This window comes from Protomyctophum parallelum (assembly GCF_964188405.1).
Source record: "Protomyctophum parallelum genome assembly, chromosome: 11".
NCBI lineage: Eukaryota > Metazoa > Chordata > Actinopteri > Myctophiformes > Myctophidae > Protomyctophum > Protomyctophum parallelum.
In genome coordinates this window covers 19011355-19036511 of record NC_139707.1, presented here as the reverse complement: position 1 = coordinate 19036511, position 25157 = coordinate 19011355, and the positions used below count along the sequence as shown (strand labels likewise).

The window sequence follows — 25157 nt, the reverse complement described above, 5'->3', positions numbered from 1 at the left end:
TTTATGTGAATACAAATACCAAGACCCTTATTATAACTATACAATGTTGATATAGAACTATAGAATGACATGTAAAGCCGTGCACTTGTGATAATATTCTTGGGTGACACTGAAATGTTTTTGATGTTTACATTTAAATGCATATTTCTTCCAATCAGTATATCAATAAGGGCTATTTTCATTTCATAATTATAATCTATTGTATCTCTAAATATATTTTTCCCCATTCTGTCTAAATTACCCTATCATATGATGCACCCATGCACTATTTCTTTATTTTAATCAGTCTAAAGTGTATATTTATTATTTAGCCTGGAGGATAGCCTCTATCTTTTGAATAATAAATTGTATTAATTGTATTGCCACCATGGCAATTTATTTGAGCAGCCGCTGGCCATCAAGCAATCCAGCAATTTGCTTCTTCTAGGCCTATTCCAGCATTTAAACTGCCTGTAAAGAAATGGCTTGACCTACTAATGTCGTTAATTTGGCATCAATCGGAAGGAACTTTTCTGAGTATTTAGGTCTCATGCTTTCAGAATTCACGGTTTATTCAGACAACGGCAATATAGTTTAGGCCTAAGGCATATTATAGTCTCTACCATTATGCCAAGTCAAATCCTTCTGCAAACACCAGCCAGCGTCTTACAAGTTATGTGTCAATGATGTGATAAGTAACACGCATTTGATGTTTTCACATGTGAATGGGACGATAACAGCCTAATTGGGCTATAGGCTAAGGAGACAATCCGATATATTTTGAAGACGTTTGACTCGTGAGATCTCAAATACGCAATGTTGCAGGTGTAGCCTCAACACTGATTTAATATTGCTATAGGCCTAAAACTCGTGATTTACCAATTGGCTCACCAGTCTTATTGTCACAATTATTAGGCTATAGCCGCTATACCACAGGCCCAGGGCCTATAGCTTTATAGCGTATATATAGCGATGATATGAAAACAAATAATTTCCCAATTTAGTGTTTAGAGAAATAAGACATTAACAAAACTGTATGCCTTGGGCGGATGCGCCAGTTTAGATTTCATTAGGACTCAAGAAACTCAAGAGTTAAGGATATCCTATAGGTCATTGAGAATGTTCTTATAGATTCTCTTCGTGCAAAAACATTGCATCAATAAAACCAAACGAATAGTCACCCCAAAGAACTTGAACGAGGGTAAACCACAAGCAAGTTTATTACCAAGGACAAAGGATGGCGGATAGCTTCCTTCAAAGGGTCTGGAAAACAACCCGTCTAACGACAACAATTTGGCTCCTGCAGTCGTCGTACTACGTCTGGGAAGGAACTCAAGGAAGTACCATAAATGACACTAAAATGAGCCTTTCTCACGTATAGGCTAAAGCCCAGGGAGTTAATTTAACTCTGAAAGTCTAAAACCTGATCTATATTTTTAAATGAGGGCATTCATTCTGTCATTTAGAATGACACATGCTTTGGGAAACCATAGCCTCTATGAATTTTAAAACTGGAATTAATCAATGTCAAATTAAAGAAAATGACACGAATTTAGCTGCAACACGGAATGACTTGTTAACACGTGTTTTTTTGTTTTAGTTTTTTTGCATTTGTTTTGAAGATGAAGTGGCCTCAAATTGTACTCGTGAGGATTTTGGAAAATGCGTATATGGGCTATTTGTGCTCCTATTCTGTGCAAGAATGAGCAGCTGGGAGCAACTTGAATTAGGTATTAGTGTAATATAGGCCTATATTTATTTTGTTCTATTTGAGACTCTTTGTTACATTGAAGCCTATGATTCAGAGTAGCCTAAAATGTCATACGACTTTGATAAGCTCACTCCTTTAAATTAACCGCCTAGCTAAGTCTAAAACAAACTTGCTTCGAATATTACACTAAAACAGTTAAAAGGTTAAAACGCACATAAGATATTGTTGTCATTTAATTACATTTCGGATTAAACTGATAATAGGCAAATAATGATAATAATACTCATGATAGATGATACAATTTAGGCTACTTATTTAATAGGCTCCTTCCTTTCTGTTACAATTTACAATTTAGGCATTTAGCAGACGCTCTTGATCCAGAGCGACTTACATTTAAGCAAAAACAAAAGCATGGCATACATTTAAGCAAAAACAAAAATCATGGCATACATCACATATATCAAAAGTAGTTATCATTAATCATGTATAAACTAAGAACGTAACAGCTGGAGTATATGTCAACTACATACTGTGTTACCATGCATATGCGTTTATGCCATATATATAATATAAGGACGTATGCCTGTAGCCTATATAATGCTCTAGATTCCTTAGTAGTTCCTTTAAAAACAGGTAAACATTTCAAATGTTATACTAAAACTGATGGCCATTGATATTGAGATTTATTTTGTACTCTGTGGAAATGATGGATAAATGCAACTATTTATGGACGTATATCGCCCTCTGCTGGATTAATCCCATAGCACTTCAATTTATTTCCCCATGAAATATTGTTTGTGATTTAGTCATATTGTACTTTGCAATTTCCTTTTCCACCGTAGGCTTTAAAATGTTCCCTGTTCCCCCTCCCCTGTCATTTTGAATATATGCTATAGTCTTAACGACGGTTAGACCGACGGGTATACATTGCTGACTCTTTGATATCTAATCGACAATGGCATAAGTATATGTGCTCCTATATATAGTCCCACATTAGGCTATTCGATTTAAAAGAGCAAGCCAATTATCCATGAAGAGAAATGCAGCCTCCACACCACTGGCGATATGCACTTGGACTTGTTTTACTTCATATAATCACTCATGCACGCAGCACCCTGCGTGGTTTTTGACCTTGAACTACAATGCATATGTCTTAAAAGCTGCAACACAGCCAGTTCACATACTGGTAGGCTTACGGAAGTTGATTTTAATTTAATTTTGTACCTGTGATAATGGCAAATGTCTAAATACTGTCGAATTTCCTTCATGACATGAGACTTCAAAATTACGGCATGATGCGGCGACACTTTTTGAAATAGCATCATTTGTGGAATGTTGTATAGCTACAACATTGCAATTGACTAAATCATTTAGCTTGAAATGGAATGGTCGACCTATCTTTGAAGTAAAGCTGAATTGTATAGGCTTAACTGTTAAATATAAAAATATATATATCTCAAAAACTATATATAGGCTGCAAAAAAGAGAGGAAAGGATAAAGGGGTGCTGATTACCTTCGGATGCGTCATGCGTGCATTCATTTCCTATTTGGTTTTATCAGCTATATATATTTTTTCCCCCCAATGACTGCAGATACCACAAACATTATGTTATTTAACCGTCTAACAATAGGACTAGCCTATAGTCGCACGTTTTTCCTCTGATACTTTAGTTTATAAATGTAACTGGCCAGTCTTGCGCTGTGTTTTACAAACTATTTTGTTCTATAGCCTACATAGAATACATATACAGTAGGTTTAACCGTATGATGGTTATATCCATTTTGGGCGTGTAGGCCTATACAAAATATGTGGGTCGTCTTGGGTTGATTGAAATAATCAGAGCTATAGCGATACAGCTTATGGGTGTGCATTTAAAAAGCTCTCGATGCGATGTAATATATGTATAGGCCTACATTTTCTTTATTTCTTTTAACTTGTATTTTATTTTTTACAATTCCAACTGTAAATAAATACCATGCTATTACATGTTAAAGCAATGCACCTGTGGATTTGTTTCTCTCAAAAAAAATATAATATAATCGTCCATAGGCCCTAGATTATATGTGAGAATTTTCAAAAGTGTTTTGTTTTACATTTACTTTGTGATGAGCGTGCGACATGTAAACTAATGATGCAAAATATATATTTGAATATATATGTTTAAATTAAAACAAACAAATCTAAGGAATTCCGTAATTAAAATAAGTAAAAATAGCTGATCCAAAGGTCACAGTGCTGTAAGAAGCAATGCTTTCTGCGCTTGCTATTTTTACTAGTTTGGGTCCCGAGCAAACGTCTAATCTCTCTTTTGGGTCTCGACCTGAATGGTTTGGTTGTATCACAATGTTGCATGCAAGGTATGTGAATTTGCTCGTTTTTGTATCATATCATGTGTTACCACAACGAATTAACGGTTTGCCATATGGGGTTCTGATTTGGAGATATTCGAATATTTCAGAGCAATATCTGAATGAGAAAGAACACATAAAATGGTGCAAAAAATTTACCTTCATCACCCCCACCCCCACAAATAATATTTCCTTATGGAATATTTTGCTTTGCAGTATTATATGGGCAAGGGTGGGAGGGAACATGCTTTGCATATCACGTGACACTGTATTAACAAATCAACAATTAGGCTACCTACCCTTTATTCTTTAGGAGTTGCTAAAAGCATAGCAAGAAGCGCGTGAGAAAGCTCCATGGAAATGTGTGAACGGAATCCTTTAAATACTGGCTATGTTGGTTCTCTGTTGAATTTTTCTACTCCAGAGTCGTTGTATTTCTCTAACTTGCGGGGCAATGGAGGCGCCCATATACCCGCGCTTCATCAGATCTCCTACAATAGGAGAGAGGTGTGCACGCTCCCGTGGACTTCCTCAAGTTCGTGCACATCATCACCGCCACAGAACCGCGCCTTTGGGGGCTACTCTCCGTCGTTTCTCCCAAACTCTGCGCCTGTAAATAATCAAATCGGCCATGCCAAGGGACATTTGGAGGAATCGGGCAGATACTGTTTTCAGGACACTGACCACAAACCAGGGGCATCTGGTAAACACGTCTTTCCTCTGGAGCATGGAGTCACCAGTACTCGCAGCTCCAAATATGAATACTCAAGTCTGGACAGCCGGCCCCACAGTTCTGCTGCTGCTCAGCTCGATCCGAATGCCTCAGATCAAGCGATTGAGACCGTTACTAAGCAGGCGCAGGATTCACTTCACCTATCTTCGAACAAACTCAATACGTGTAGACCGACCTTTGCAGACGGTAAGTGGACTTTACCTATATATTCTGTTATTTGGACACTTTGAATGCTTGCAAACATATAGCTTCTCATCCGTTCTCTTTGGTGGGAAGTAAGTTGTAGTGTGCTATGTGAAGAAATTCCTCACAGTATATTATCACCTGCTTAAAATGTTTATTTCATATGGTTTTCCATTTTCCTTGCAGGTGTCCCATGGTGCTCGTCACAAGTGAGAACCAGAAAGAAGAGAAAGCCTTACACAAAGCAGCAGCTCGTTGAACTTGAGAATGAATTCATGATGAATGAATTCATAAACAGACAGAAAAGGAAGGAGCTGTCAGACAGACTGGATTTGAGTGATCAGCAAGTGAAAATCTGGTTTCAGAACCGAAGAATGAAGAAAAAACGTCTAATGATGCGCGAACAAACATTTTCCATGTACTGATATATAGCATCGTGGCTTGATCACGTTAATGTGGATAACAGGCAAAATTGTTAACTCAAAAGAGTGCGATTGGAAGTTGACACAAAATAACCGTTTTAGTGCTTTCTTTTGAAAACTGAAGCACGTCCTTGCACGAATTCGTTTATGAAAACTATATACTGTTATGTAAAAATGTAAATCTTGTGTATTGCTGAACTTGTTAGACTGTAGGCCTACACACACGCACAATCCATCCACGCACGAAAACATTTGATTAATCCCAAGCGAATTAAACGGCCCAAGTTAAATTAATTTAAATACTATAGAGTGATCCTGGTCCAGAAGGTTTTGACATTGCTATACAAAAATGCTAAACGTGTTGTGCTGTGTGGGAAGTTACTGTATAAAGTCAAGTGTATTGCTTTCTTTTACATCAACATGAATGGGCAGGCCGTTTGGAACTGGGGCTATATAGCCTACGGTGTGTGCATTTTGTATGCAGCCTTTATGGGCCTGTTTTGTTTGTCTGCAGGATTGGAATCCGCAGTCTGAACTCAAGTTCATGTTTGTCGACGGACGGGGAAACTTTGAAATAAATAAATGGAAAAAATAGCCTCCAAAATACAAATCTGTATTTGGGTTGGGGGGGGAATGTTCATTTCATGCATGTTGTCTAACTTGTCCAATAAAATGTCAAATGCCGCATTTCTGAAGTTATTTTATATCCTCAATTAGAGCCTTTCCCTGGGACCGTGTCCACCAGAGGTTGCTTGCTATTCTGTCTGCATAGCCTCAGGCCTCAGTACAGTTCATAGTTGGTTCCAAATGTTCCTTGGTCTGTAAAAGTAGACGTTTCATACGGTTGTCGGAGAGTTTATAAAGGCTATTTCATTGTAGGCTATACGAGCAGTTGTACTGAAAGCATGTGGAACAATATTCCCCGAGACGCTGCTCTGTTTCCTATATGAAAATGCTGATAGAACTGCAATAAATGGTGGGTGGATATTACATTCAAACCATATGTGACCATTAGCAGCTGCAGCAAGCCTGTTCTACAAACGCCCTCTGAAATCAAATATAACGTTTTAGGCCAAGCTGTGCTTTGGGCATTGCTTTTCATGTCCGGTTCCTGCCAATGCGCAGAGTGCTTCATTCGGTTGCAGGTTAGTTGCAGGTTCCATTATTGTTGGAGTGTAATAATTAGAGAGGAGACGTGGAATTCAAACTTTCGTACGGGGATCTTATATACAGGCGGATTGGGTAGTTTCATTTCGTGGACCATCGGTTACTAAATCGGTAAAATTCTGGTTCTTATATGTGTTTATGTGACGTCAGAATTAAATCCAATTATATTTTATTTTTCAAAATGAATTTATTCTTCCCTCGCCTGCTGTGGGATACTTTGTGAAATTCAACTGCTCAAAATCGACATGGAATTCACCAACAGCCAATGGACATTTTAAGTATTTTAAAAGTCACAGTTACTCTTTAACAACAAAAAGAGATAACAAAATAGATTTGTTAGATAGAAAGTAGATTCCGTTGCATGCCTATATACCTATACATGTTGCATAGCCTATATATTATTGCTCATTTCCGTTTCTCAATCTCTTCATATACTTCATAGTCTATATAGCCTACATTGAGATACATTGAATCAGGAATTAATTCAACCACGTATATGGTGTCAAACAAAGTGAGAAACAGTTGAGGTGGAGTTTTCACTTATATGCTGCGCACGTGTGTTATACGGTGTACTTTATACACATATAGTAAATATTTAAACTTTTCTTCAACATAATTTGGAATAGTATATGGTCGCTTTTATCAACCATAGCTTTTCGGAGTCCTTCCAATTTCCATCACTGACATATACCGATATGTCTAGCCTAATCTGCAGTGGTACATGGTGGACCACTATACCTGTAGCACGCACTAGCAGCACTTTACACGCAACGGGGGAAAAAGCTAAACTATTTTGAGGTTACTCATACTAAAACTCTATTAAAATTCCTGATAATTTAGAAACAATTAACGTCCTCCTCCACTTGTCTTTTGGTCTATTTTAGAGATGTAGCCTATAGGCTATATGTGTAATATATCAATTTTGTTTCATGCAATGTAGCTAGCATGCGTCATTCACTCTTACACAGCACCTTCTGGCATCCAAATGCATACAAAAACCCAAACTGTTAGACATTTACAAGACTAAATTCTATCCACCACTAGGTCTGTATGGTTCTAAAGACATAGACCACCATGATGACCTTGAAAGATAAGGCACCACAAACCACAAATACGTAAAGAGCATTGCATAAGGGGATGGCTCTCTAGTTAATCACGCGGTTGTGTATACAAACATTTGTTAAGAGCAGGGGACAACATAAAATCATGCCTAAAATAAACAATATAGTTTCATATGCACTATATAGCCTAAGTTCATCTGCCACATATTTGAAACATTGTATTATTAGGGTATAGGCCAGGGTATATAGCCTGAACAATACACAATCTTATTTATATATGCATATTACACATGCACACACACAAACACACACACACACACACACACACACACACACACACACACACACACACACACACACACACACACACACACACACACACACACACACACACACACACACATACATATACACATACACGTGTGTGTTTGCATGTTAATTACCTGCACGTCTTTCATTTATTTGGGCCAGGATCCTTTCCAACATTATAGCTTATGCTAGCTAGGCTATTCTCGGTTTTGAGAGCGTCAAAACAAAGTTAAGTAAGTATAGGCTCATGTAATTCTCCAAAAAATATGATCACAAGCTTCACCCGTTTGTAAGCAGTCATTTTAAATGCCAATGTGTAAATGACGTTCTCCCTCGAAGTATCTAAACGCACTAGTCCTTTCCCAAACATAGCTAGTCCGAAATGGCAAGGTCAAATTACATGTGCTGTTAATGGTTGGTTCCTCGGCTTTTCAGCGAAAAACCACTTGGATTTTTGCTGCTGTGATTATTATAGAAAAGCTGTAACCTAATTCTGACTCAATAGCATTTGTTTTTGTACCAAACCCGTAGCATGTGCACAACTTATTTAAAGCTATAGACCTTAACTGCAATGTCCCGTGTTTAACAATGGCTTAGTTTTAATTGTAGACTATTACAACACTAAACACTTACAACCTCACTTTGTTTGTATACTTCTTCCTTGGGAATAAGTGCAAACAAAGTGCAGCAAGACATTCCTCACTATCATTTCATTTGTAATAAAATAAAATTAGGCCTATATTAGTATACTAAAGGTGTATTCATCTAGGAATTTGCTGTTGGATATAGGCTACAATATATACCACATATATATATATACATTCATTTTCATGAGTGGAATGGAAGTATTCAAATCAAGGCTTTTGATACGCGCATAGATTTGCGCTGCAGTGCGTAAAAGGTCTAGATATGCTAAATGTAATAATAATCCGCATGGTATAATTAGCCTGCCTTATACTAGCCTGAAAACTCATACAATAGTGACATTTATGTAACGCTCTAAACAAAATGAAAACTACTCCAGCACCACACATGGAGATTTAAATGGAATATATTTATATTTGCAGTTGAGGAAATGTGGTATGGTGTAGGCCTACTTATTTAAATCGTAATAATAGACCTCCTTCTGCATAAGGGTTCGTGTTAATTAGTTTATCAAAGATATAGGCTGCTAAAGCCTATCCGGAGCATATATATACTGCAAACAGAAGTCATGTTTAATAAGCAAAACCTGCACACCTAAACTAACAAAATACTGGCCAAGCCTTGAATATATTAAGTAGCTATATAGGCCTATATTAGACTGTTTGCCTGCATGCACTTTAGAATGCTTTCCCTTTGTCTGTGCAATAAAATCATTTGAGTGCTGAGGGTTTGTGAATGCTTGGAGCACAACACGTCACACCGCAGACGGTCAAAGCCAGCGCACTTGTTTTGTACTTGGCAATGTCTCTGTACGTGTTTAACCTTGATGTTTAGCTTAATATGAAGAAAATGCGTTGCCCGAAGAACATCGCAGCTGAACGTTATAATATGAATCTTTATTCGGATTTGAAAACATCGTCCATCTGCAATTTAAGAATATTAAGGTAAGCTAAATTATATGCTTTGCCACGAGTTAGCCTATTTTACTGGTTTAATCAAAACGTGCACATTGGATGCATATAGGCCCTATTTGATTTAGGATGCCTGAACTTCAACGGAGTTTTTCCACCATGGTTAGTCAATAGCTTCTATGATACAGGTTATTTTTTTTAGAATTAGGTTATACCTTTATTCGCTGGATTAATGTCCAGCGAATGATTTCCCTCAAATAATGTCAAAAGTAGGTTATGCTATACACGTGCATTAAATGATATCTGGTTTGGAATCTGCATTGCTTTTGTGTCGGTATAGCGAAGAGCAAGGGTGGACTTGCTCGTGGACTTGGAGTTGCATCATGTGTGATCATTGCTATAGTTGAATCTTATTAGTCAGCCTTACTGCGTATGCGCTATGGCCTTATATAGAGGTCACTTTCAATGTTCCAAATCCCAAAGAAAGTCAGGGCGCCAAGTCAACGCATTGTTATTATGGTTAACCTAATTCCTCAGAATGCAGTGACTATAATTGCGTGATGAGGATTATGTGCCCCTAAACCCTCCATGAAATAAATATTCCAGTGGTGGTTCACAATTTTTCTTTTCGTGAGCTATAGGACAAGACGGCAGAGAGGAGTTGCCTGGGCGCCCCGACAACCAATGAACTCTCGTGCAAGAGCCCACATGAGTTTCTCTGGACAGTTTTTAATGACTGATATTGATGTATGGTAATTTCTTCTGCGGATCACATGACACAATTACCTCAAGAATCGATCAAGATGAATTGCAGGTCTGCCTACGTTTCCGATTTTTTCTCCCTCGCGGGTTCTTTACACACGCCTATGGTGCAATAGATGGACAAAGTTTAACACACTCCAGCCTCCAATTGCTTTCGCTATTCCTAAAGAAGGAAGGGGAGAGATGACGGAATACGATGATCGCAGCAACTGCGCCGCAAATATGTACTTACCGAGTTGTACATATTACGTTTCGGCACCTGATTTCACATCAGTCTCCTCCTTTTTACCGCAGACTACTTCGTGTCAGATTAATTTCCCCTATTCTGCAAACATAGCTCAAGTCCAACCTGTTCGGGAAGTCGCTTTCAGGGACTATGGACTGGACCATCCTAGCAAATGGCACTACAGGGGCAATTACGCCTCTTACTATTCAACGGACGAGATAATGCACAGGGACTTGATGCAGTCATCTACCAGGGCGGATGTGATATTCAAAAACGAGTCATTGTACGGCCACCACGGAGGGACGAGCTCGCCGTGCAACTTCTTTACCAGCGTTGGCCGAAATGGGGTTCTGCCTCAAGGCTTTGATCAGTTTTTGGATGGTGCAACCTCGGAGAAACCCAACCACGAACAACCAAAACAAAAGACAGACTCCGGCGTCAGCGAAGACGATGCAGACAATAAGGTGACTTCAGATAAGCCTAAAGCGGAGTCTGCTGAGAACATCGATGAAGATTCATCCTCTAACTGCGGGGAAGGGAACAACGAACAAAGTATGTGCTTTCCAGACAATAGTAGCCTTTACTAGCCTAGTATGAACACCATATAGTAGGCTAGTAACCGAGATGTTCACATACCGTGTCGGTCTAGTTTTATGTGCCGCTTTATAAGCATGCAAAAGATTTTATATCCCAATAAGCTTTACTTTTATGGCTGTAAAGATATTTACAATGGGAAAAATTTAAGTGTCCCAAAGTTATTTTTCTGATAAATGTGTAATGTAGGCTATTGACGCGTATGTTCATTCACGGGAATGGAAATATTTCTTATAGGATGCAGACCTCTTAAGATAATTGCATAGCATTTTATTATAGGGGCTAGTGCTATTCCATAGCCTATATAGGCCATGTATGGCATGGGCATATGTTAACCTGCTAGAATTTCAGAAAAATGTCCATGTAACATGATACAGTTAACCCGTATACCTTTTTAAATGTAAACCTTTTTTAAAGTCAAATTAACTTAATGTATTTTTAGGCCGTGTGTGTGTGTGTGTGTCTGTGTGTGTGTGTGTGTGTGTGTGTGTGTGTGTGTGTGTGTGTGTGTGTGTGTGTGTGTGTGTGTGTGTGTGTGTGTGTGTGTGTGTGTGTGTGAGCGCGCGCGCGCGCGCGTGAGAGTGCATGTCGCGCGCTCCCACGCACACGTGCACATCTGTTATATGCACGCCTTTGTGCTGCGTAGACAAGTTGAGACAACAGTTTATTTGTCCACCCAACTTGTTAACTGTATCATCCATTTAATTAGAACAACTGTTATGAATTGCTTCCCCTCCAACAAAATATCTTGTTTTCTTTTATAGGTTCAACAAAAACCAGAAAAAAGAGATGCCCCTACTCCAAATACCAGCTACGAGAACTTGAACGAGAATTCTTCTTCAACGTGTACATAAACAAAGAAAAGCGACTTCAGCTTTCCAGAATGTTAAATTTATCCGATCGCCAGGTGAAGATTTGGTTTCAGAATAGGAGAATGAAAGAGAAGAAGCTGAACCGGGATCGCTTACAGTATTTCACCGGGAATCCCTTATTCTGATATCATCCGATACACGATAACCTATAGTTCAAAGACACGGGGGTGCAAGCAGCCGAATTCTGGCTCTATATTGGGCCTTTTTTGTTTTTTTTATCGGAACATGGATGGACATCAAAATGGTGTCATTCGAAACGCATTTTAATTTACAGTGATCTGATCTTCTTTGCATAATCAACTTATTTTTGTGAACAATATCTACAATATTTATTTGCTTTCATGCGTTTACGCGCGTTATTGCCGTTAGCAAATATTTACAGCCAGGTTATATTCTGAAATTATTTATAAAAGTTGGTCTAAGTCAAGACTATTTGTGTATGCATACGCATGTGATGTATATTGTGCTGTGAAATAAAGTAGACATACCATTGCTGTATTAGGCACGAATATATTTTATGTGACCAAAGTCGGATATAGTCCAAGTCCACACAACATAGCCTATAACTGGGATTTGTCACCGTTCGAAATCTGGTGTATATTATATGTCGGGGCTTTTTATTCCCATGTATAACACAAAACTGTTTACTAAACCTTGAACCGTCTAGACAGTATAATAAAAGTAGCTGTAAATGTCTAAATAGGGGCAATTGAACCTTTGGTTTTCCAACCCCCAGAATTGAACTGCATTTTCTTGTGTGGAAGTGTTTGACTCCAGGCTATAACCATGGAGTCAACATTGTGTATACACAATGTTGTATTGAAATCTAGCTACCGAATTAGAGTTATTCAATCAATTGAAGAACATTTTGTATTCGTGTGAGTCAGCTAGAGAACATTGGAGAATATATTTTTTACATGGGTCCGTTTTACAGTTAATTGTGAGGGTGGATTCTGCCAATGCATTTCAATGGGAATAGAGCGTATTTTTGGAGAAATCCGCAAATGGCAGCAAACTGCCCCGGACCATTCCCATTTGCAGAATCCGCCCTCATGGCTAGAATAAAAATGCTGTGTAAAATGTCAATTTAAACCGGATTATTTCCCCCTGAAATGACTCATGAAAGAACGATAGGCTACTGCTATACATTTGTCCCCAAATTGGAGTATAAATTATCTGGTATCTGCACCATTGGCATCAATATGGTCTATATGTCTATACTTTTATTTTTGTAACCATGTGTTTGGTCAATAAAAAATATATTTATCTACATATTCAATGCATTGATTACAAATGCATTCTTTTTTTTAACAATATGTCAAATATTTCTCACTGCGGGAAGCTACAACAATAATTAAATGGGTGCATGTGAAATGTATACAGTGTACACCCATTTGTTTACTGGAGGCCTTGTTTGAAGAGGAAATAATCGGATGTAGAGCCATGGAGGAATTCAGCTATAAATACTGACGTTTTTTTTCAATGTTTTGATGACAATGACATTGTAGCCTATACTAAAATTGTTCCACTGTGTAGGCCAAGTTCTCTCGACATTCTCGCGTTAATTCTCATTCTATCCACATGAGGGCAGACTTGTAACTTTAACTGATAATGTGAGCTGCAGACTGAGCCGGTGAGCCCTGCATGCATGAAGGCAATATTTAACATTTAAGTCTGCATTGAAAAGCATATATATCACAAGGTTTGATGGTTATTATTATTTTTAATTTCATTATCCATAACTATAGACACTGTGACCCGAATTATGTCCTTTGAAAAGAGGCAGTATTTTGTATTCATTATTATATACCTTCAGTGGAACTATATGCCACATGTTAGCCCACCGATTCAACAGCAGTCTGTTTCTATTGTTGTCTTGGCTCTCGAATCCAGCCTTTTACAGTGACTCCGATCATTTTGAGCTGCAATAATCATAATATCATATATATATATAATTTGATTTCATATATAAATAATTGAATTCGTTTTTCTTTCTGGCAAATGATAGCCGAAATGAGCCCTACCTGAATATTTCAGACTTAACTAACTTAACTTTCTGTTAGTTATTAAGTTAACTATAGGCCTACGTTGTGTTTTGTAGAACATAAGCCCATAGCATTAGGCCATTTAATAACATGTAAACACTAAACAGCCATTTGCCTGATAATTTAGTTTATTGCAAACCTATTTGCATGCCTAACGAAACCACGAAATAGGTTGCAGCAGTTCTTATAGGAGGACGAATCTACAATATTACTTTATTGCACTTGCACATTAAAGCAATGGGTTAATGTTCTTTGGTTTAGAATTGTGATTATATATTATATGAAGAACTTGCACGTTGTCGCTGACTCAGCACTGCGTTATACGTATATAACCGCACATATAGGCATTATGGAAAACGGTACAATGTTGGCTTTAAAATTGTATTTTGTACTTTTCAACGTTTTTGTCAAAATACCAATCATCACGCTAAGGCTATTATAAACTGATATGAAATACCGGTATGTTGAATTGTGTATTTTCGTTTATGCCAATTGTTATTTAGACTTGATGGAATTCGGATTTTATTTTAAACAGCATGCACCCCAGCAATTTAAATTATTAAATTAGCTATATATACGTATAGGCCTATAGAGAAAATATTGACACAGCACGAAATTAAAGTGCTAATCACTCTGTTTATAGCGCTATTTCCATGTATTGAGCTGTATGTGGTGTATAGGCCTGTCATATTTCACAATATAGGAAATGGTTGTTAGCATTTTAGTCCTTATAAATCAGCTTTAAAATGTTAACAACTGCAGAAGATCTGGAAGGCAGTGGAAGCTATATGCATTTATTTATTTTTTTACGATTAAACTATTTTATCTCATGCAGGGACGTATTTAACAGCTATATATCCTATATGCAAGATGTGCTACTCTACGTGATAGGTGCTGGTGGTGGTGATGGTCTGCAAATTATTTCACGGTGTTATGTTTACGGACTATATGCCGGGCCCCAAACAGATTGGGGAAAACATTCACATGGCATGCACGCGCGCGCGCGCGCGCGCACACACACACACACACACACACACACACACACACACACACACACACACACACACACACACACACACACACACACACACACACACACACACACACGCACAGCAACAAACCCATCAACAAACCCACAATTTAAGGTCTGATTATGTTCGGTTATTTGATTCCTGGCTCCAAATATTTGTGCCCTTTGTATATGCTTTGTCCGGCTCCAAATATTTCGATGTGGCACCAGTGTATCCAAATGTTTCTAACCACAAAAGTTAAGAATGTTATTTAGCATGTTGTTTAGACAGATGCTTAGTTCATTGTTTTCCTATATAGTTTCGTCGAGGCTGCTGTTCTCTCTGCTAACCTTAAACTTTGTATATTGACTAGATTGTATGCTTTACTCTGCTTATTTCAATCTCGCATTTACTGCAGCAGCCAAGAGCGTATACAAAAGGACTCAATGACGCAGTGTCTTCGAAAAACATTGCTTTCAACTTGACGTTTGGACAGGCTGTTTGAATACTAAACATCACATATTATGCAAAATAATGTATAACAAGCTAATAAAGGTGCATTGCATTTTACCTATATCGTTAAGGTGAACATTGAAATGGAAAATAATCATGCATAAATATGGCGAGTATATATGAAACTAAATCAGCACCTTAAATTAACTAAAATATTATCTTATATTTTATAATATTTATCACAAAACAGGTTGATGCATGCATGGTCTCTACCTTCTGGCTTTGTTATTGACACAGACAGGACATTTCAACACGTTAGTTTTGTATAGACTATATTGATTTTTCTTGTAGCCTACGTATAACGTTGAAACGTGGTTAATGAGATGCAAATGTAAAAACATTAAAAACGTATTAATTAACATTATAAATAGGCCTAACATTTGCCTACAACCAAAACAATTATAGCCTACATCGACGCTTATTCTACTTTTCCTTGGAAGAGTGGCTCACATATCATAGCCTACAAATATACAGAAATGATGGTCTAGTCTTCTCGTATTCGTATAGACTCAGATGCCTGTAATCAGTGCAGTAAAGAATATGTCACATGACATAGTTGTTTCTTATATGCACTATAGCATGCACGCACTAAACATCACATATTGTGCAAAATAATGTAATAAGCTAATAAAGGTGGACACACGCGCACACACACACACACACACACACACACACACACACACACACACACACACACACACACACACACACACACACACACACACACACACACACACACACACAGCACTGCACACAGGTATGTTAAGAAATGTTGCTTCTGCGGATGACATTTTATGATATATTTTCTGTTGCCAGATTTGTTTTCATTAATTTTATTATTTCCTATTAAGAATGATTCACTTAAATAGTCGTGATACTGATATCCCTTTTGTGAGTAACATAAAAACCAATTTCAAGTCCGCGTCGTAGAGGTCGCTGTTGACCACGTCTGCATCTGAAGTGTGAGTCAATGCGTCTGTGTGGAGGGGAAGCAGGCTGCGTCTCAAGGCCATTTTCAAATTTCATTGGTGGGTTTGTCATGTGGTAGAGAGAGGCATCCTGAGTTCCACGGAGATTGTTTTCCTAGACATGTCAGCTTACAAAGGACATCCTCCGCTATAGAACCTATAACAAAATGTCCTTCCCCAGTAGCTCTCCTGCGGCAAATACATTTTTAGTGGATTCTTTAATTGGTGCTTGCAGGGCGGACAGCTTCTACTCCAACAGCAACATGTACATGCCGTCTGGTTCAGAAATGGGAACTTACGGAATGCAAACCTGTGGACTCCTGCCGTCTTTCGGCAAAAGAGGGGAGGTCAACCACCACAATTTGGGCATGAATGTCCACTCTTACATACCTCAAATAGACAATTGGACTGATCCGAACAGATCTTGCAGAATAGACCCCATTCAACGCAACAACAACCAGATGACAAATTGTACATTTTCACACAACATAAAGGAAGAGAGTAACTGCTGCATGTATTCGGATAAGGGAGCAAAAGTCGGCACGTCAGATATCCCTGCATATTCTAACATTATTCCTGAATCGTGTTCAGTTGACGGTCCCGAGATCCCAGTTCCAGGGTATTTCAGACTGAGTCAAACGTACGCAAGTGGGAAACACCAGGACTACTGCCACGAGACGACGAGCCCAAGCACCACACTGATGCAACTGAACAGAGTCACTCCCAAGTCGCAGTTGTCTTCATTTGCCGAGGTGGACAAGAAAACCGAAGAATCGCCGCAAAACCGCGAGACCTCAACAATAACACCCATTCCCGCAGAAAGTCCAGATCCGAAGTCGAGCGCAGAAGAGAGGCATTGCTCCACAGAAGCCTCTGCCTCCAGCCCTGAGTTGCCACAGAAGGAAGCGAAAGGTGGGTATAGCTTATAATAAAAAGGTTTGATCGTGTGGCGCTGTAATACGAACACTCCAGCATCATAAAACCCCAGTATAAAACACAAACAACCCTAAAGTCGTAATGTTTAATGAGAGCCTTTCTCAGGTTGCAGGGATAGGTGCAGGGATAGGCAACAGCGAATATAACACTATAGGTGTTTTGTTCCCCCCTCTACTTTTGAAAATATGAATATAGCCTAATTATTATTTGTTTTCTATTTAAAAAGCATATATAATTGTATACACGTTGATGAGGATATAACGCATGTACATATCGTCTCTAATTGTTATACAGAATACAATTGCGGTAAGGTAATGCATTCATAATTTCGTTTAAACTCTAGGATATATAAGGCATATACTTAACAGTATACTTGTTCAAAGCATAAAGCTATTGGTCTCCATTATTTCACAAGTTTGTGTGCGGAGCGGACATATATCAATATATTTGTCTGCACAAACACCAAATATGCTGTTAATTAAAAACGGCATTTCTATCAATTATTGCAATAGTTTTAAACTACCCCTAACGATTTATTCATACCCTGATGAAAGTATTTGAGGCCTAAATCCATACAGTTAAATGTATGGCCTATATGGCACTTGACATAACATTATAGGCTACCTGGCTGGACATATTTTATTGGGAGAAGCATTTTTCCATTCTGTAAAGGTGAAATCCACATTACAACTAATGCATGTGTCATCCTGCTATGGCTTGTGTTTCCATTGCAGACTGCAAGACTGTCACGCCAACAAGCAATTGGTTAACTGCAAAAAGTGGAAGAAAGAAAAGATGTCCCTACACAAAACACCAGACGTTAGAATTGGAAAAAGAGTTTCTATTCAACATGTATCTAACGCGGGAGCGCCGCCTAGAGATCGCCAAGGGTGTCAACCTGTCAGACAGGCAGGTTAAGATCTGGTTCCAGAACCGCAGGATGAAGCTGAAGAAAATGAGCAGGGAAAATCGTATTCGGGAACTTACCTCAAATCTCACCTTTTCGTGAGATTGCATGCATCGGTGTGTTGGTGTCTATATCATCCCTATTTGTGTTTGATGATGCTACTGCAGCATTGGACTTTTCTCGATCAATTTCAAGAAGCTGTGATTGTATATGCATTTGTTTTATTACTTTATTTTTGTTTTGTTTTTATCACAGGGTAACACTTTGGTCTTAAATTATTGTTATTGTATTGTTATTAAGTAGTTGATATTGTTTTTGTTTTTTTCCTGCAGTCAATACATTGTGTCTGAAGAAGATGTCGCAATGGCGACCTACGGTATTCGGAAATAAATCTATTTCAGTAATGCGTTGATTTCAGACATGAAAGCACATTTTAGGCCTACTTAGTGTGATAATGTTGGATAATGCAAAATGTGATAGGCTAGTGAACGCAAGTCGGTTGCTCAATATAGTGATCATGTTTTTAAGCCTATAGTGGCAGCGCGCAATGTTAATCTATTGTGAATCTATTGCATGTTTGTGGCATGTATCCTGCAATAAAATTGTCAAAGTATAACATTTGTACTTGTCCCACCTTTAAATGTGTTTTCCATTAATACCCTGCAGGTGATATAGCCAGCCACGCATATAGGCTTAACTTGATGCCTTTTATTTTCAAAGTTTAGGCATAATATCCTACTTTTGAAAGGCCATTGTGTGTGTGATTCTTTCAGTTCTGCTTCATCTTAATTCTAGCAAAGCGAGAAAGAAAAAGTGATAATAGATGATCGACCTTCAGATACTCTTCAGCAACGTTCCTGCAAAACAAAACACATACATATAGCATTTCCTTTCACCACTCTCTCGTTGAAGAATTTCCAATAATATATTTCCTTCGGTTCAAGAACTATCCCCTTTTCTAGTGGAAAGTGGAAAGGGCTATAACTATTTAGCACTATAGTTCCTTTTAAACTATGAACATTTTATAATATAATCTTAGGCTAATTGTGGACATTATACGTAGGCTATTCGTTACTGTCCGTGGTGAACGAATTTCCGACCTATACAGTAGCCTACACACCTACTGCCAGGGATTGTTTAGAGTTACCTAAACGCATATGTGTTCATATACCGATAAATAAATATAGTAGGCTAATCAGCGCCAATACAATTAAGTGGGGTTACTTCTTCTTACTCCTTCAGGCCTTCGAGTACCAAACACATAGAAGGCCACTTATATATTATGGGGTCTATGCGCGGCAGCCTATTTATTTATCTTATGGGGTCTATGCGCGGCAGCCTATTTATTTTTCAACTTTTGATCGCCGAACAGAAACTGATCATCTGCGTGACGTGCATCACAAATTAATTGGCATTCCACAAATTAAAGCTTTTCCTTCATTCCGCTGCAATATAGCCTGGTGGTCACTGGTCAGGTCACGCAGGCTTTCTCACGGTCTTTTCATCTAGGCCTATATACTGTATAATGGCATATAATGTTCTATGAGTAGACATTTCTAAAGCTATAATAATCAGTCCGACTTGGCGTTGCCCTGTGGTTCTTGTGGTTGAGTTCATCAGCAACACATATTTGAGTTTCTATTGAAGGTCACTAAGTTGTACTATAGCCTAATAATATCAAAAACGACTACTCTGTTTAATAAAATAAATGACATGATCTGCATTACTCTTATGTCCGACCTTTCAGACGTGCTTGTTTCTCCGACCGAGAGTGCTATTTTTATTAAGGGCACGTTATATGTTTAATCACACGCACCTCATAAAACATTTATTGATACATAAAGCCATTATGGGTCTCCCTGAATGAATACAATCACTTCACAAACGCTGCTTCCTGGTGACCCCCCCCCCCTTTTTTTAAAGAAGGAAAAGAAACAAATCCAGAAAAAGATTCTTCGTTGAATAGAAATTAACAATGGAAACGCCACAGTGTGAACGGAAATGGCGTCTGTTATTTTACAACATGTTATTACATTTATTTTACGAGGACCTCGAAGTCTATAAAACATTTTACAAGCACTGGGGGGTATCATGACAACACTGTAAGAGTTTTCTCGAACATGAAGACATATAGAGCATCAATGTTGATCGGTTGAAACCATAGACTGTAAAAAATAATAAAAAAAATAGGTTGAAACATATATAGTCCTGCATCCTCTCCACGGGCAAATATCATACAGCAGACTTTAAAGAATGTGCATTCAGTATAGAGATTTCCACACTTAAGTCATGGTGTGACATAAGCATTCTTTATTTATAAAATGAACAGATAAATGAAACATGCCGCTATCAAGCGGACTGATTTACTCGCTGTATTGGTAAATATGATCACGTGATCTATGTAACCAATCCCCGTAGAAGAGGCCAGCAAAAATACTATGATTGTTCAGGGGGAAGCTTCCCGTAACAGTGTAACATTTTATATGAGTAGGAAGAGATCAAAAAAATGTCTACCAGTAGCACTCTTAGTAACTGTTATGTGGACTCTATTATGGGGCACGAAGCGGAGGACGTGTATGGGGCGCGCTTTATCCAGGGTCCACACACGGTGACCCCGAGGCCATCAGGTGTGGGGACCAACGCGGATTTCGCCTCTTGCAATTTCGCAACAAAGTCAGCCGTTTTCCCGTCGTCCTGGTCCTCGGTTCACCCGCAGCCCGCCGCCGCACTGCCAGGGATCTATCATCCTTACGTGCATCACCACCAGCCGCATCTGTCCGCCTCGGACAGCAGATATGTTCGCTCCTGGATAGACCCGATTTCCAACCACGTTTCTTTTTCCGGCTTTCACACCAGCCATCGACAGTATGGAACAAAGCCCGAAAGTTTGCCGTCGAAAAGCACCGAGTGTGATACTTTTGAAGCGGAGACGCGAACGGCCGCCGGCGATTTTGCGCGTGGAGTATCCGAAAGCACCGAAAAAGTACCCAAAGAGAACATTGGAAGTGATCTTTCGAGTCACAGCGAGCCCAAAGAAGAGAAACAACAACTTGACCCAAGTAAGTAAACGAAATAGCCCCCCTGATTTACAACCCACAGAACTGTACGAGCTGGGTGTGTAAAACCGGAGGTTTAACAAACCTATAAAAGTGTCTAGCGCTATACCACGGTCCGGAAAAAACCCAAACGCCAGATTGGCCCCTGATTATAAACGTATAGTAGTTAAAAAACATACTTAATCATGTTCCACTTCATGTTTGTATCTTTCCCTTTTCAGACAACCCAGCAGCAAACTGGATTCATGCACGTTCCACGAGAAAGAAGCGATGCCCATACACAAAATATCAAACTTTAGAACTAGAAAAGGAGTTTCTCTTCAACATGTACTTGACGAGAGATCGACGTTATGAAGTCGCCCGCATACTCAGTTTAACCGAGAGACAAGTGAAAATATGGTTCCAAAATAGGAGGATGAAAATGAAGAAGATGAACCGAGAGAGGAGCAGCAAGGACCAGCTATGAACTTCCCGCTGATGCCATGTCTCATTTGCGGGGATTGCAAGGAAAATATATCAGTAGCCTACACGTTAGGCAGGGTTTTAAGTAGACTGGCCTAGTTTGTTATACTTTTTTTTTTTTTTTAGATATCACAGTAGGCTAGTTCATCATTGGAAACGGAACTGGAATCAAATTATTCAACAACAGCAGGACGTCAGCTTTTTTTTGCCTTGGACATTACAAAGACGGAGAAACATTTTTTAATTATATATTGATCGGTTTCCGGGAACCCTAACCAAGTTGAGTGCATTACGCCAGTTGATTACGCATCCCAAATATAGGGGTCAATCTTTTTTTTATTATTAGTTTAGATTTTGGAAAGATATATAAACTGACCACATAAACTATTTTGACTGTTTTTGGTCATCTCAAGAGAGAACAACATATAGGCTTGCCTATAAGTAAGTTTAATATGCATTTGTCTGTTTTACCACTGTCTTAAGAAACTGCTTCCCAAAGGATGTTTGTATACGCAATGGAGTCAGTTGCGCTTTTGTTCACAGACCGTTCTAGGGGAAAAGGTCCCGATACTACCAGTATCAATAAATACATTAAGATATTAATATTTAGTTTATTTTGAACTCTTTTTATTGTTGTTCTATTTCTATTTTAGCTATAGCTATTTTGACATTTTTGGTGTGTGTGTGTGTGTGTGTGTGTGTGTGTGTGTGTGTGTGTGTGTGTGTGTGTGTGTGTGTGTGTGTGTGTGTGTGTGTGTGTGTGTGTGTGTGTGTGTGTGTGTGTGTGTGTGTGTATGTATGTATGTATGTATGTATGAATATATATATATATATATATATATATATATATATATATATATATATATATATATATATATATATATATATATATTCATATATATATATATATATAAGCCTTGCTTTGAAAATAAAGTACTGTTACCAATTAGCTCTTAACTCCAGTGGGATTTTCAACCCAAGACCCGTATAGGCCTACACTACATCGTTCTGCAACACGCACGATCACCTGAGATGGCAACTAGTAATTAGGGTGTATATAGGCTACACTTCTTTTTAATATTTCAATGGATGCGACATTTTTTCCATCGTTCCTATAGGTTCAAATTGTGGATTTTATTGTAAACACATTCGAACCAGTAATAACGTGTTTACGATTGAAAGGTGCTGCACGGATTTCAAATTTATTGTTCAACTTGTACGTATAATTGCTTTAAAACAGGAAGAAACGTGGTCCAATAAAGCTATAGAAATGGCTAGACGTCTGGCCTAAATTAGTTTATTGGCCAGCCTAGCAATTATACTGTCCTTTGAAACTCTCTTTCTTGGGTGATTGTGTCTCTTACTGACAAACAGAAATGTAGACACTTTTCTACCAGAGTGTCTGGTCGATAAATTGTCCTCGTGACTGAGAGGAAATTACCCCTACCTTAATGGTCACGTTTATTCACCAACTCCAGTTCCCACAACTTAACTTTGACTGTTGTCTGACGTCACTTTCACTGTTGGATCCATTGTTTTATCCAGTAAATGCATTTAAATTGTATTGAAATGTCATAAAGTAGGTTGTCTATACGTCCCCCTGGATTGACCGCATTGATGCATGCGTCCATGGAGGAAAGTCCTTTGCAAACTTAATTAAGGCTTTCTGGAGAATCAATGGTATAGTAGAATCAGTGACCACTGACCAGTAGACAGTAGCCTAGAGAAACGTGTGTAAAAATAACTATTTAAGTATCTGGAAGTATCTAAGTAAATAGCCTAGGAGTGGACCATGGGAGGCTATAATAGGCCATCTACTTTAAAAGCGGGTCGTCATTATTGAGGGTCCTAAGAGCGCTAGGGGGCGACGTTGTTCTTCATGACTTGTTTGCAACCTGGTCACATTTTACAATACTACACTGATCGATATGTAGTGTGTGTGTGTGTGTGTGTGTGTGTGTGTGTGTGTGTGTGTGTGTGTGTGTGTGTGTGTGTGTGTGTGTGTGTGTGTGTGTGTGTGTGTGTGTGTGTGTGCGTGTGTGTGTGTGTGTGTGTGTGTGTGTGTGTGTGTGTGTGTGTGTGTGTCATCCATTTTTGATTACTTTCGTATATTGTAGTAGGCTTGCGGAAAGGGTTAGTCACAAAATTAAATTATCCACGCGCGCATGCTTTAATTGTTTAATACATAAATTAAATTATAAAGGCCAATTATAAATGCATTATGTAATGCATGTGTCGCACCATAGTCGCCTATACACTAAGCCACATGTCTCCTAACTACGGTTGTGTTTCTACAAGTGTTGGCTGTGTGTTAAATCATTTTTGAAAGAGAAGACCTGTACTAAAAGTCACGCTGAGCCATGGATTAATTCTTTAAGCGGAAATTTCTTGTTTTTTGCACGGATCAATGGCAGATCAACGTTCAATCAGCACAAATGCATATACAATCATCAGAGGGGGGAAGCCAAGTGCCTGCATGGTGTTGTGTTCATGTAAGCAAACAGCGACAACAGTGAGAATATACTAGAATATAGGCCTACATTCAAGGTTGAGTATATAGGCCAATGATGATGATGATGACTATACACAGTCTAGCAATGTTTTTCTTTATTCTATTTTGATGGAAAAGTAGGACATGCGGTTATGGATGTTTTCCCCATTTAAATGCATGATTTATCATTTAGTTCTTACTTTGATTCTATAAGTTGATGTGATCTGGCATGCATAGCAGAATAATGTTATGTTACAGTCCAATTGCCATGCAATCATATACTGCATTTCAGACTAGAAACTAGACTGACACGAGGTAATTTAACCCTTGTCATTCACTGCAGTCATATTGCAATTTGCTCTCATGGTATTTCATAGTTACAATACAACTTTCATGCACTGTTGAGAGTGAACACATGAAAGACAGATGTTAGTGTAAACAAACATTGGGCAATTAGCAAAAATGCTGATCGACAGATAAGAAGATTGTTCAAGCACTTCTTCAGGTGATAAATGTATACTTCTGCACATAACGTAATCTCACTGACATAATAATTAACGGAATGTCTGTCTGTCTGTCTGTCTGTCTGTCTGTCTGTCTGTCTGTCTGTCTGTCTGTCTGTCTGTCTGTCTGTCTGTCTGTCTGTCTGTCTGTCTGTCTGTCTGTCTGTCTGTCTGTCTGTCTGTCTGTCTGTCTGTCTGTCTGTCTGTCTGTCTGTCTGTCTGTCTGTCTGTCTGTCTGTCTGTCTGTCTGAAAACACTGTCTGCTCCTCACTGGCTGCACCAATCGCTTTGCATTTTCACACAGGCATTGCCCGAAGCCCTTTTTTCAATTTAACACATTT

The 25157-nt window shown here is 38.5% G+C and overlaps 4 protein-coding genes across 4 annotated transcripts; all 4 read left to right on the top strand.

The window, feature by feature from the left end:
* Window positions 1–4394: 4394 nt before the first annotated feature.
* hoxd12a (homeobox D12a) lies at window positions 4395–6024 on the top strand (the record flags this gene model as incomplete). The annotated part of the gene is made up of 2 exons (XM_083776474.1): window positions 4395–4959; window positions 5143–6024. The coding sequence occupies 2 exons, from the start codon at window positions 4395–4397 to the stop codon at window positions 5379–5381; spliced, it is 804 nt and encodes a 267-aa protein (XP_083632600.1). The 3' UTR covers window positions 5382–6024.
* Window positions 6025–10404: 4380 nt separating this feature from the next.
* On the top strand, window positions 10405–13094 carry hoxd11a (homeobox D11a). Its single transcript, XM_083777041.1, has 2 exons — window positions 10405–11011; window positions 11818–13094. The coding sequence occupies exons 1-2, from the start codon at window positions 10417–10419 to the stop codon at window positions 12048–12050; spliced, it is 828 nt and encodes a 275-aa protein (XP_083633167.1). The 5' UTR covers window positions 10405–10416; the 3' UTR covers window positions 12051–13094.
* A 3507-nt stretch (window positions 13095–16601) lies between these two features.
* Window positions 16602–18840, top strand: hoxd10a (homeobox D10a). Its single transcript, XM_083775951.1, has 2 exons — window positions 16602–17373; window positions 18132–18840. The coding sequence occupies exons 1-2, from the start codon at window positions 16629–16631 to the stop codon at window positions 18404–18406; spliced, it is 1020 nt and encodes a 339-aa protein (XP_083632077.1). The 5' UTR covers window positions 16602–16628; the 3' UTR covers window positions 18407–18840.
* Window positions 18841–20802: 1962 nt separating this feature from the next.
* On the top strand, window positions 20803–22413 carry hoxd9a (homeobox D9a). The gene is made up of 2 exons (XM_083776540.1): window positions 20803–21363; window positions 21582–22413. Exons 1-2 carry the CDS (start codon window positions 20811–20813, stop codon window positions 21824–21826), a joined length of 798 nt encoding a protein of 265 aa, XP_083632666.1. The 5' UTR covers window positions 20803–20810; the 3' UTR covers window positions 21827–22413.
* The last annotated feature ends 2744 nt before the right edge of the window (window positions 22414–25157 follow it).

What these genes read in the sequence shown, in the direction of transcription:
- hoxd11a (XM_083777041.1), top strand. Translation starts at nt 10,417, where the DNA reads ATGACGGAATACGATGATCGCAGCAACTGCGCCGCAAATATGTACTTA. An exon ending in GGAAGGGAACAACGAACAAA is followed by an intron (nt 11,012 to 11,817) that starts GTATGTGCTTTC and finishes TTTCTTTTATAG; the next exon opens with GTTCAACAAAAACCAGAAAA.
- hoxd10a (XM_083775951.1), top strand. Translation starts at nt 16,629, where the DNA reads ATGTCCTTCCCCAGTAGCTCTCCTGCGGCAAATACATTTTTAGTGGAT. An exon ending in GCCACAGAAGGAAGCGAAAG is followed by an intron (nt 17,374 to 18,131) that starts GTGGGTATAGCT and finishes TTTCCATTGCAG; the next exon opens with ACTGCAAGACTGTCACGCCA.
- hoxd9a (XM_083776540.1), top strand. Translation starts at nt 20,811, where the DNA reads ATGTCTACCAGTAGCACTCTTAGTAACTGTTATGTGGACTCTATTATG. An exon ending in GAAACAACAACTTGACCCAA is followed by an intron (nt 21,364 to 21,581) that starts GTAAGTAAACGA and finishes TTCCCTTTTCAG; the next exon opens with ACAACCCAGCAGCAAACTGG.